This window comes from Trichosurus vulpecula, chromosome 5, assembly GCF_011100635.1.
Source record: "Trichosurus vulpecula isolate mTriVul1 chromosome 5, mTriVul1.pri, whole genome shotgun sequence".
Taxonomy (NCBI): Eukaryota; Metazoa; Chordata; class Mammalia; order Diprotodontia; family Phalangeridae; genus Trichosurus; species Trichosurus vulpecula.
The window spans coordinates 41,422,337-41,435,948 of NC_050577.1; the positions used below are offsets into that span (position 1 = coordinate 41,422,337).

At 41.8% G+C, this 13,612-nt stretch overlaps 1 protein-coding gene across 1 annotated transcript in view; it reads right to left on the reverse strand.

Annotated features, from left to right (window-relative positions):
• Window positions 1–4,284: 4,284 nt before the first annotated feature.
• Window positions 4,285–13,612, reverse strand: part of ACAD11 (acyl-CoA dehydrogenase family member 11) — a 91,020-nt gene continuing 81,692 nt past the window's right edge. Inside the window, exons 18-20 of the mRNA XM_036759942.1 lie at window positions 8,906–9,022; window positions 7,370–7,479; window positions 4,285–6,596 (exon numbers count right to left, since the gene is read on the reverse strand). Of these exons, the coding sequence (XP_036615837.1) occupies window positions 6,482–6,596; window positions 7,370–7,479; window positions 8,906–9,022 (342 nt within the window). The 3' untranslated portion in view covers window positions 4,285–6,481. The remainder of the gene's footprint in view (window positions 6,597–7,369; window positions 7,480–8,905; window positions 9,023–13,612) is intronic.

A 13,612-nucleotide genomic window follows, 5' to 3' on the forward strand; every position in this document is an offset into this window, starting at 1 on the left:
CTTTTTCTAAAATGTGGTTATTTAAATCTTTCCTCTTCTGTTAATTTAGGCAATTTATATTTTGGTAACTCTTCATCCATTTCATTTAGATTGTCAGATTTATTGGCCTACAGTTGGGTAAAATAGCTCCTAATCATTGCTTTAATTTCCTCTTTATTAGTGGTGAATTCACCCTTTTCATTTTTGATACTGGTAATTTGGTTTTCTTCTTTTTTTAAAAATCAAATTAACCAAAGGTTTATCTATTTTATTGGGTTTCCCCCACAAAACCAGCTCGTAGCTTGATTTATTAGTTCAATAGTTTTCTTACATCCAATTTTATTAATCTTTGCCTTGATTTTCAGAATTTCTAATTTGGTATTTAATTGAAGATTTTTAATTTGTTCTTTTTCTGGATTTTTTGATTGCATGCCCAATTTATTGATCAACTCTTTCTGTATTTTATTCATGTAAGCATTTAGAGATATAAAACTTCCTTAAGTATTGCTTTGGCTGCATCCCGTAAATTTTGGTATGTTGTCTCATTATTGTCATTCTCTTTGATGAAATTATTGTTTTTATGATTTGTTGTTTGACCCACTCAGTCTTCATAATTAGATTATTTAGTTTCCAATTAATTTTTAATCTATCTTTCCAGGGCACTTTATTACACAATTTTTATTGCGTCATGATTTGAAAAGGATGCACTTAATATTTCTGCCTTTATGCATTGGATTATGAGGTTTTTATGCCCTAATATGTGGTCAATTTTTGTGTGTCATTTACTGCTGAGAAAAAGGTATATTCCTTTCTATCCCCATTCAATTTTCTCCAGAGGTCTAACAAATCCAACTTTTCTAAAATTCTATTCACTCTTTAACTTCTTTCTTATTTTGTGGTTAGATTTATCTAATTCTGAGAGGGGGAGATTGAGGTCCCCCACTAGTATAGTTTTGCTATTTCTTCTCGTAACTCACCTAACTTCCCCTCTAAGAATATGGATGCTATACCATTTGGTACATATATATTTAGCAAGATGTAGTTTCCTTCTTTGTTTCTTTTAATTCTATTTTTGCTTTTGCTTTGTCTGGGATGAGGATTGATACCCTTCCTTTTTTTTAACATCAGCTGAAGCATAATATATTCTACTCTGGCCTTTTACCTTTTTTCTATGTGTGTCTCGTGTGTTTCTCTACTTCAAATGAGTTTCTTGTAAACAACATTGTAGGATTCTGGTTTTTGATCCACTCTCCTTTTTGCTTGTGCTTTATGGGAGAGTTCATCCAATTTACATTTGTAGTTATGATTATTGTGTATTTCCCTCCATCCTATTTTTCCTTCTTTCTATACTTTTCTCTCTTTCACCCTGTCCCTCCTCACCAATGTATTGTTTCTGACCACCGACTCCCACAGTCTACCCACCCTTCTATCAGCCCCCTCCTTTTTTCCTCTTTCCCCTCACTTTTTTGTTGTTTGTTTTTTTTTTTTGTGGCTTTTCCCTTTCATTCTGTTTCTTCTTTCACAACATGGCTAATGTGGAAATATGTTTACATGATTATACATTATAACCTATATCAGATTGCTTGTTATCTTGGGGGCGGGGGAGATGGCAGGAAAGAAGAGAGGGAGAAAAATTTTGAAACTCAAAAACTTACAAAAAATGAATGTTAAAAATTATCTGTACATATAAGGGGAAAAAATAAAATACTGTAAAAGAGTGTCTCGGTTCAAGGGGAATAGGAAAAACACCTGAATAGGAATAAGACCACTTCTGGTAACTAATAGGATTTTCCAAAGGGACAAGTTTCTGGGTAAGATAGATATCTCTACCCAGTTGTGTATGTTATTCCCTCTTTGCACCAAATTCAATGAGAGTAAGGTTCAAACAATGCTTATTCCACCCCCTCTCATTTTTCCTTCCAATCTAATAGGTCTTTCATGCCTCTTCATGTGATATAATTTACTCCATTCTGCCTCTGTCTTTCCTCTTCTCCCAGTACAATCCCCTTTTTACCCCTAATTTTTTGTTATCATCACTTCAAAGTCAACCTATACCCATACCCTCTGTCTATAAGTATGCTCCTTCTAACTGCCCTAATATATTACAAGTATCAATCTTCCCATGTAGGGATGTAAACAGTTTAACCTTATTGAATACCATGTTGTTTTTTTCCTCTGCTTTCCTGCTTACCTTTTTATGCTGCTCTTGAGTCTTGTATTTGAAGATCAGATTTTCTGTTCAACTCTGGTCTTTCCATCAGGAAAGTTTGAAAGTCCCCTATTATATTGAACGTCCATCTTTTCCCCTGAAAGATTATGCTCACTTTTGCAGGGTAACTGATTCTTGGTTGTAATCCAAGCTCTTTTGCCTTCTGGAATATCATATTCCAAGCCTTCCAATCCTTTAAGTCCTTAGATCTTGCTAAGTCCTGTGTAATTCTGACTGTGGCACCTTACTATTTGAATTGTTTCTTTCTGGCTGTTCACAACATTTTCTCCTTGAACCGATAGTTCTGGAATTTGGCTACAACATTCCTTGGAGTTTTCATCTTGGGACCTCCTTGGTGGATTCTTTCAATGAATATTTTGCCCTCTGGTTCTGGAGTATCTGGGTAGTTTTCCTTGACAATTTCTTGAAAGATGCTGCCCGGGCTCTTTTTTTGATTATGGCTTTCAGATAGTCCAGTAATTCTTAAATTATATCTCCTAGATCTATTCTCCAGGTCAGTTGTTTTTCCAATGAGGTACTTTACATTTTCTTCTGTTTTTTCATTCTTTTGATTTTGTTTGACTGATTCTTGGTGTCTCATAGTCATTAGCTTACACTTGCCCAATTCTAATATTCAAGGAATTATTTTCTTCACTTAGCTTTTGTAATTCCTTTTCCATATGACCAATTCTACTTTTAAAGGAGTTGTTTTCTTCAGTGGACTTTTTTCTTCCAATTTGGTCAATTCTATTTTTTAAGGAGTTGTTTTCTTCAGTCATTTTTTGTGCTTCTTTTTCCAAGCTGTTGACTCTTTTTACATACTTTTCTCGCATAACTTTCATTTCTTTTTCCAATTTTTCTTCTACCTCTCTTGATTTTGAAAATCATTTGAGCTCTTCCAAGAAGACTTTTTGAGCTTGAGATCAATTCATATTCCCCTTTGAGGCTTTGCATGTAGGCATTTTGACTTTGTTGTTCCCTTCTGAGTTTGTGTTTTGATCTTTCCTGTCACTACTTTAGGTTTCTATAGTCAGGGCTCTTTTTTGTTTTCTGCTCATTTTTAAAAGTTGAGCTCTGCTCCTGGGGTAGAGAGGGCACTGTTCTAAGCTTCCTGCACTGGGGGCCAGAGTCTCTGGCTTGCTTATTGCACTGGAGTGCCCCAGCCTAGTCACACCTGTTATTGCCTGAGTTCTGGGGCTGGTGGTTTGCCTGCTATGCTGGGGCTGGAGGCCTCATAGCTGACCTTCTGCGCCAGAACCTCAGGGCCTTGTCGCTGATCTGTGCTGTAGCTATTGGCTTGCCTGGACCCCATCTGGGCTGGGCTGCGCTCCCATTTCATCCAAATGAGACAAACCTTTTCTGAAGTCCTTCTAAGTCATCTTGGGCTGGAAAATTGTTTCACTTTGTCTTTTTGTGGATTCTGTTGCTCCAGAATTCTTTTAGAGGCTTAATGTTGTTTCCAAGGGAAACTGGGGAGAGCTCAGGTAACTTCCTGGCTTCTCTTGGCTGTCTTGCCTCCACCCATGTGACACACAACTCAATTAAAGACAAACTTCCAGCCTCTCTCCTTTTGGCATGTGCGAAGTAAGGAAGAAACCAGTTAACAGAATTATGAAATACTTTTAAATTAGTATTTGACAAATTGAAGAAAATTGAGAATGTTATCTCCTGCTTTGGAACAAAAACATTTTCTCAGAGAGTGTTTTTGAGGGAAGTTTTGTCCAACGTTTCCCAGTCGTCAGTGTCTTACTTCCTAACTAACTTGTTTGGAAGCAGTGATGGCTTATTCTCATCCTTTGTTCTGCTTACTCAAAAACCTATCCCTCTCCCTGTTACAAACCATCCCTCCTCAACTATCTGTACAAATAAGAGACCAGGAGAAGATGGATCAACAGCTGAACTAGGCAGCCTTTAAACCTCTTAACACAAGAGCTCGTAAGGAACAACTTTGCCTTGAGTTCCTTATTCTGCCTTATATAATAAGGCTAATGACACAAAAGAATGAATGAAAAAAGCATCCAATAACAACTCGTTGTGTGCCAAGAGATCTGGATAAGCAGCCCCTTGCCTAATCAGATTTAATTTCATTTTCTCAATTTGTTTCCAATGTTCTTTTATTCATAATATTTATACTTTATTCCCTAAAGCCTGTTTGGAAGACATGGGAAAATGCACTTTATGAACACAACTCCTGAGAGATGCTGTCCAATGAGAGAGCTGCTTTTGTAGGCTCCCTTTACAATACCTACAGGGTTGGTGATTCGCAGTGGTGCTGTTCTTGTCACTCAGGTTCCTTGTCTGAGAAACAGATGCCAAGGTGGCAAGCTACCGCTGTGTTGGGCTATGGCTGGATGGTGCCTAGCAGAGAGACAGCTGGTCTATGAACCCTTCCATCAATACCGAGGCAACATGGAGGAAATGGACCCTTTTCCCTTCCGATCCCACTCAGCCTCCTTACTGCCCTTCTGCCTATCATCCCTTTGGCCCTACAAACCTACCTTCAATGTTCACTTCAGCCTGATTTCGCCGAGATAAATGTTGAGGGGAGGGAAGAGATCACATTGCGTGATTTGCCCCCCTTGTGTATCATTGAGGGAGTGCCCTGAATAGAATCTACTTCTTGTTTGGAAAATACATGGATCTAAGAAGCATCTGAGTCACTAGAAGTAGTCCCCTCAGGCAAAGAGGAAAAGGCAAAAAAAAAAAAAAAAGTTAGGCTTCTGATTTTTTTAATGCTGGATAGACAGAGGTAAGCTTTAGGTGTGATTGTTCGTGAGCAGTCCTGGCTTCCCTCACTCCTCCAGAGCACAACTGGGCTAAGGAGCTTGAGTAACAGCACTGGGTTCACTTAAAGTGTCCCAAGAATCATCCCATTACCTTCACCTGCCTTGGGAAGAAATTAAAATGCAGGTTGAAACGATGTCTAGAAACCAAATTCTTCTGAATGTGCTTCAATCAAGCTGATTTAAAAACCTTGTTAGAACTGAAAAATACTTTCTTCTATTTGGCATTTTAGTATAATTCACAGTAGCTTATTCCAGTAACATACAAGGATTTTTAACATGCCTTAAAGACTTGATTTCTCAACAACAATGTTGGCACAAGGAAGATGTATGATTAAGGTTCTCCATTAGAACAATCTTAAAAAAACTCTAAAGATCTCAAATCCTTTATGAAAGGTTCACACCTGACAAGGCTCCTTTTCACTTTGGTGGGAAACCCAGTAAATTAGGTCTGATGTGCAGGTTCAGCAAAATGATATGATCTGATAGTCTATCAATCTGATCAAGTTGTTCTGGATTGCTTTCTTGTGACATCTGGTGTTTAATTCACAGGAGATTTGAAATACTGTTTAGAATTCAGATGCACTAGGAGTGGATTACAGTTCGTAACCATAATTAATTTTATGCAGTATATGGCAAATCATGCCCCATTAAACATCACACTTGTTCGTAAGGTTAGAATGTCCTTGAATCCCCAGCACCTGGCAATCAATAGGCTTTGATAATTTATTGACCTTGAATTTAAAGGCAGATAGCATACCTGCTTCCTAACAATGATGTAAAGGGTCTCCCTTGTATTACTACAAGCCAACAATCAAATACACCTTTAATGAGGAGTTCTGACCTTCCCTGAGGGCCATGGGCCCTTTGGGCATAGTCTGGGGAAGTTTCTGGACTCCTCAGAATTTTGTTTTTAAATGAATAGAATTAAAAATAGAAGATTACAAAGGTAATCAGTAACAATGAAAGACAATCATTGAAATATAAAACAACAACAGGTAAGTTCATGAACACCAGGCTAAGAATCTCTGCTTTAAGTGTTTCCTCAAAACAAACAAATGCAAAGAGCGTTTGGGGGCTCAAAGCTAATATTATGACTTTCTGTACCATTCTCATTATGCTTTTGCTTCTTTGCCATCGATTTGCTTAAATTAGAAGTTTAAAAAGCCGAAGCCCAATCAAAGGTCCCACGATCAGTCTGGGTGACTGAAAGCTAATGAATTAGCCATTTGGAATACATCTTCAACTGGAAATTTACCTAATCAGGTAAATATTAGAATGAATATCAATTGTTGGGAAGATAACAGCTAATAATTTGTAAAAAATGAAAAAATTTGCTCTAAATATTTCCTATGCTTTGATTAGTTATGAGGCTGTCAAAGAATCTTTCAAATTCCTACAAAAACATGAGATTCAACATGAAGAGCCAATTATCCACCATGATTCATATGCTACTTAAACAGGGGCAGTTGTGCCCTGCCACCTCAGGTGGTACATGGACTAGCTGGTCCTACATCCTGGCAGCCAGCTTGCGGGCTTGGTCTTGCAGCTCCATTTTGGCAACTGTTGAGAGATGAACTTCATCGGGCCCATCCGCTATACGCAAGGTTCGAGCCGCGGCATACCTAGACAAGAGAGGATTGGGGAAAAGTCTACTCAAAAGCAAATCAATCTCTGAATTAGCCACAGCACAGAGTAACAGTGGTGCTGAGCTGGGAGATCCTGCCAGTAGGGAGCTTAGCAAGGCTACTGTTAAAAAGGAAGGGAAGCCAGTTCACTGGAGGCCAGGGAATGGGGCGGGGATGACCTACAAACTAGCTGAGCTGGTGATTTGTCTATTCAGACTTGGGAGGAGAACTTCCAGAGACCCATCACCTAGATACTAGCAGGGGAAGTCCCATCCTTACAATGCAACTCAAAGAAATGCTACTGTTTGGCCCAGCCCCCAATACCTAACAGCCTCCACACAAGGCTGGAGAGGAGAGAAGGGGAGGGGGTGCCAACTCCTCTTCGGTCATGGCCAGAGGGCAGGGTTGGGGAAAGACTTCCTTCTGACTTCCAGTAAATCACATTCCTAAGCAGATGTCCTTGGTTCATGTTACTACAGGCTGTGCTGACACCTAACATGTGAAGACAATGAGACTGACCCAGGCACATACTTACATTGGGAGCCAATGGGTGGGTTCTCCCTGTTCACTCACCAGCAAGCTCCCCAACCCCCCTTCCCTACCTCTTGTCATGCTTAGAGCCTTGAAAGCCTGAGCCTGTTCCTCTTCAAGGGCAAAGGACAACAATGGAGATGGTGAACAATGAGTGTCAGAGCTTCTCTGTCTGTCTGTCTCTCCCTCCCCACCCCCCAAGCATTTTAAGAAACAGTATTTAAATAATTTCTACTCACATTTCAGCTAAAGGAAAATCCTGAGAGACTCCAGCTGCTCCACAAACTTGAATTGCCTGGTCAATAACTTTGCAGGCTGCCCGTGGAGCAGCCACCTTGATCATGGCAATCTGTAAATACAAAGAGTGAAAACAGTAAGATAAAGCACCTGGAAGAATCTGATATGGTCTACGTGTCTGTACACACATATGAAATGTAAGTGGAGGATGATCCTACAGGACTCTCTCAGGAAATAGCATTTCCGCTCAGACAGCTCTAACGATGACGTCCCTGTGACCCAATCCATATTCACCATTTGTTATTTTGACCAGACCTGTGGGTTTCCTTGCTATAGGAAGCCTAGTGCAGAAAGTCCCTCACTGACCGACATGAGCAGCTAGTCAGGCACTGATGCTCTCAGAGGAGATGTGTAATACAAGGAAAATTAGGAACCCTCGAGAAACCCCTAGCTACTGACAAGCAGCCCCAGAAAGAACGGACTCAGATATCTTTGGCATTTAGCAAACCCCCTGGGACTCCATGACTCCACCAAGGAATGTCAATAGATAGGACCATCCCACTGAAGGATAACCTGGCAGACCCTTTCTAGCAGATATCCCTGGGGCTCCGTGACTCCACCAAGGAATGTAAATGAGATTACCCCACTAGAACGATAACCTGACTGAATCTTCTGATCAGCCAGGACCTTTGTTCCTGTTCCCCCCCCCCAACTCTGTACCCCCATATCCTATATAAGCCAAGCCATCACCCCAACACATCACCATTGATTTGTGGTGCCGTACCCCAATGGCCGCTGGCTAATAAATCTCCACTTAAAACTTATACTCTGTGGTGTGTCTCGCTTGCTTCTGGCACAACAGATGCACTAAGAAGTTATGTGACTTGTCCAAGGTTGCACAACAACTATGTGTCAGAGAGAGGATGTGAACCTGAGCCACCTCTCAACAAACATCCATGTTACAGAAAATGCCCTCTAGCTAAATAAGAAAGAGTCTGTTCATCCATTCCAAGCTTTAGGGAATGGAAAGTGTCACATCAGAGACAAACACAAGCTGGCTGCTGAAGACTAGCTCCCAGAAAAGAGGAATTGTGCAAACAATTTCCCCAAATCATTTCATTAGATGGAAATCTGAAAATGAAAGACACTTCAAGTTTTGAAACCGAAATCACATGCGTATGTCAGGCATCCTAATTGTATTCTTTGCAATCTGGAATTCTTGGCTACTAAGAGCTAACACTCATGTGGTACGTGTTCTGTGCCAGGCACTGCATGCTAAGTGCTTTACAATTATTATCTCATCTGACCCTCACAACAACCCTGGGAGGTAAATGCTATCATCAACCCCTTTTTACAGATGAGGAAACTGAGAAAGACTCAGTGACTTGTCCAAGGTCACACAGCTATTAAGTGTCTGAGGCTGGATTTGACCTCAGGTCTTCCTGGTGCCAGCCTTTGTGCTCTATCCACTGCACTACCTGGCCTGAGGGCACCGAGTCCCCAAGCCAGTCGTGGATTTTGCAGTGACCAGGGTTTACCTCCTTCCTCGCCTGGGCACTGCCCACTGTGTCAATGCTGTGCGCTGCTTTCAGGGTCAGCAGGCGCACTTCCTCAATAGCAATGCGGCTTTCGGCTATCCAGTGGGCCACCACCTCCTACAGGAGAAGAAAAGGGGGAAGGGGAAGCATCAATTTCTCTCTAACACATGAACCAAATGCTCACACAGCCTCATAAACCTGCCTCAAATAAGCAAACAAAACACAAATAGCTTTAAACCTAAAATATTATTAAGAGGTTGGAAATCTTCCACAAAGCTGTTCCTGTTAAAGAAATGTAGTAGACATGATGCCATAACTATAAGCCTGATGTTGGATGTTGCTTTTTCAATTTTAATTGAAATTTACTTGCTCAAAATTTTATGACTGTAGGTTTAATGCTGAAAGGGTAGGGCCCTGAGAAGGCCATCTCATTCAAACTCTTAAAGCTATAGATGAGAAAATGGCACCCAGAAAGGTTAAGTAATTGGCTGAAAGCCCCACAGGGACTCTGAACCCTGAGCCTCTTCATCCAAATCCAGGGCACCCACTTTTGGGGAAGGCAACACTCACTGCATTGTTGTTTTAAATCAGCATCCTTTGTGGATGCTAATTAACTTTATTATAACACTGTAAGAATAAAGTGACCGCAAACCCCAATCTTCCTAGAATAACGTCTGGTCCTGGAGTCATGTGAACTCTGTGTTCTAAAGCACTGAGGTAAGATGGGATTTTGTGGTGAGCTAATTGCGCATTCTTTTACATAGTTTACTACTGACGTCTATTGTTTTCTAAGTAGAAAACATTCTGATGTGTCAATCAGAGAGTTTATCTTGGATTAGATGAGAGATCTGAGGGCCAGTAAAACAGGCCTTTTTTCCTCTTCAGACTGCATCCCTGAGGAACATCCATTAGCAATGCAATGTTCCATTTTCAGCAAGTATCAAAGGTTTGGCTTCATTCGAACACATTTCTTGTAGAGTTGATTTGGTTTGCTGTGTCCCTCTCAATGCCCCACTGTGATTAAGGGAATACTGGTTTGTAAATATAACAAGGTGAGCAGCTCAGAGTCACAAGGCCTTGGTTTTCTTCACCAGCAACAAAAAGTTAAACCCATCTTCAAATATGATGTTGGCTCTGCCACTTAATCTCTGGCTACTGGATATTTGCCATTTGTGCCCCTGGAGGCTGAACTTTGACAGAGAATTGAACCATCCCAAGTTAACCTGCAGTCACATCTTTCTGTTGTGAAATTGAATGATAATCATTTCACCCCCAGAATCAGAGTGAATTTAATGCTAGGAAGAAGAGCTGGATTTATAATTTTAATAAGGAAAGTTGTTTCTCTGGAGAAAAAAAAATTCACATAGGAACCATTCATTTCCTATGCTCTTTCTTCCCCACTAAAATGTATGCTAGCTTTGGAAAAAAGAATCACTATATTCCAAACATCTTCTTTGGGGATTAATATGGCACTCAGCTAATTCTTTTTATTAACTTGGTCACTATGGATTAATATAGACCTCTGATCTAAAGTAATTTTTAATTCCCCTCTTGCCTGAGAGCCAGGAGCCATTACCAGACATCTGGAGGGAGGCTCCAGCACTTTCAGGAAAATGGAATGTTATTGTTTACAACATGCTCACACATCTTTGCTTGGGTTCTGGCAGATTATTTGGTTGGTGCCAGATGTAAGGAATTTCCAGTGAGGGAAGGCATACTTAAGGTCATTAACTTATAAAAAAAGTGGGAATACTGTCTCAAAAACTGTCACCAGGTATAGACCTAAAGCATCCCTCATGCCACTGGGATATACTTGTCTGCCCCTCCACCCCTGTGGTGCCCTTCTGCCATCTTGTACTAAATACTGGCAGCTACACTTCAAGAGTGAGGGAAGTGGTGGAGTCAGGCAGGAAATAAACATTTATTAAGTGCCTACTAGGTCCAGCCACTGTGCTAAGTCGGGGGGATCCAAAAGAGGTAAAAGATAGTTTCTGCTCTCAAACAGCTCACAATCAAATGGGGGAAACAATATGTTAAAGCTATGTATGGTCAAGCTAATTTGGAAATGTCAGCAAAGGGAGGGCACTAGAATTAACAGGGATTCAGAAAGGCTTCCTGTGGAATGTGGGAATCTGGATGGGATTTGAAGGAAGCCAGGAAGCAGAGAGCATTCCAGGCCTGGAGGCCAGTCAGGGAAAAGGCACAGATCTGAAAATGCAGTTATCTTTCTAAGGAACAAAAGGAGGACAGTCTTACTGGATCAAAGAGTAGTTGGGAGGGGAGTGTAAAAAGTCTAGGAAGGTAGAAGGGGTGAGGAAAGGTCCTGAATGGTAAACAGAGGAGCTTATATCTGATCCCAGAGGTGATGGGGAGCCACTGGAGTTTACTGAGTATGGAGTGACATGGTTAAACTGGTGCTTCGGGAGATCACTTTGGTGATGGTGAATGGAGGATGGACTGGAGTGGGGAGAGACTGGATGGAGGCAGTCAAGACCCCCTCCCCCAGCAGCCATGGCAATAACCCAGGCTTGAGGGGATAAGGGCTTGCACCAGCGGGGCGGCAGAGTCAGAGGAGAGAAGGGGGCAAATTTGAGAGATGCAGTGAAGCCAAGATGCGGAGGGTGAGAGGGAATGAAAAACTGAAGATGGCACCTAAATTGGAAGCCTGGGAGACTCGGAGGAGGGCGGTGCCCTCAACAAGCATGAGAGAGAGCTTGTGCCAAGGCAAGGAGTCAGGAAATGGAATGCTAGAGCCCAGTTTGGGCCATGATGTAGAATGCACATGAATAGAGTAGCATGAAGTACAGGAGACAGGCCGTAGCCGTAGTTTACAGAACTTTACAAGCCAAATCTATTTCTAGAGGCAATAGGGAGCCACTGAAGGCTCTCTGGGTTTTAGGCATTTAATCTGGCAGGGTATGGAGGTTAGATGTTGTAGACTAATGAGGACCTTGGCAAGCAATTTTAGTGAAGTGAGACAGGAGTCCTGCTGCAAAGAGTTGGGAGGTGGGAAACTTCAGGGGTTATTTTAAGTAGTTTAGGAGAGACAGGAGAGGAGCTGAGGGGATAATGTCCATCTTTTAGGATTTGTTTGTAAACTAAAAACAAGGAGCCAGTGAAGAGGGGGAGATGACAGGTGGCCTGTGTCCTGGGACAAGGCCAGGAATGCACAAGTAGAGAGGCTGGTGAATAGTACAACCTCTCTCATGAATGGAAGGGCCCCTGACAGGGTGGTGATGCTGAAGGTTTGAAGAATGAAGGAAGGGAGGGAGCTTGAGAGTTGTGGTCATTCGCTGTAAGCAGAACAGGTGAGTATGGCTGGTAGTGAAGAGAAAAGGTCTGTGACAGCTGCTGTGGGAAACAAGACGCAGAGATAGTAAGGGCAGAGCAGGAGTGCTGAGCAGCGATGGCCCAGCCATGAGTCTGAAGGGCGTGAAATCGGCTCAATTCTGTTACCTTTTGAAGTGGGGCTGAGGAGCCCTGGCATAGAAGTGAGGAAATCAAGGCACAGGATTTACCCAGGGTTGGTGGAAGCTCAGCAGGACCAGAAATTCCAGGATAGCAGCAAGGGAAATATGAAAGGGTTAGACTATCAGAACTGCTGCTACAGATTGAGGAGAGCGCAGTCAGAGCGAAGGAAGTGAATGAGAGAATTAACAAGGGACTGAAGACCCCATCAGGGTAGGGCCTAGAGATGTGATTTCAGTGACATGGGGCACGACCTCTCCCAGGATGAGCTGGCACCTTCTCTGCACCTCAGAATCTCAGATATCCGTCTTCAGCAATGAGAGGTTATCTTTCTCAGAATCACACAGCAAATAAATGTCTGAGGTGGGACCTGAACCCAAATCTTCCTGGCTCTAGGTCCAGGTCTCAGGCCATGAGGCCAGGCTGTTTCTCAAAGACCAAGTAAGGGTATGTACCCATCTTTACTTACATAGATATCTCACTGAACAGAAAAGGAAACTGAGGCTGACAGAGGTTCAGGGCTCGCCCAGTTAAGTATCAGTGACAGGATTAGACTTCACATCTTCCTTTTGAAGGAAATACAGATCGGAAGGGCAGCTTTCAAAGTAACATGCTGACTATATCCCTTTCTTTTTTTTTTTTTTAAAAGGCAAGTTTTATGCAATCACATTTTCACACAACCCTCTTTTCTGTTCTACTTTGTATATGGAAACGTTCTTTGTTTGGTGTTTTGTTAAATCCAGAAAAAAGAGAATTAAAACAAAACAAAATAGAATAGAAGCTCCTTGAGGGCATATTCAGAAGTTAGCCCAGTGCCTGGTACGCTGTATGTGCTTAATAAATGCTTACTGGCTGATTAAAAAAAAATGAACTCCAGGTCCTCTGAACTTCAAGTGCATTCTCCCAAGGATGCTGGGCAGGGAGCCTGGCACACCTGAGTCCTAATCTCCTCTCTAAGCTTCCTAGCTCTCTGGACCTGTTTACTTATCTGTAAAGTGGGGATAGTAATATCTGCAGGGTTTTCATTAAAAACCTCAAAAAGCACTATTTTAGGTAGCAGTTACTTATTCATTGTCCGAGAGACAGAAAGGCTGGAGTAAGAATCCTCTCCCCCACTTTGGCCGTGCTTTGACACGGTGACCTCTGACTTCATTTGATGGACAGATATATTCCTGTAATTCCTCATCAGGAAGGCCCAATCCCTCCATGTTTTCAGAGAATTAAGATGCAACCCAACCC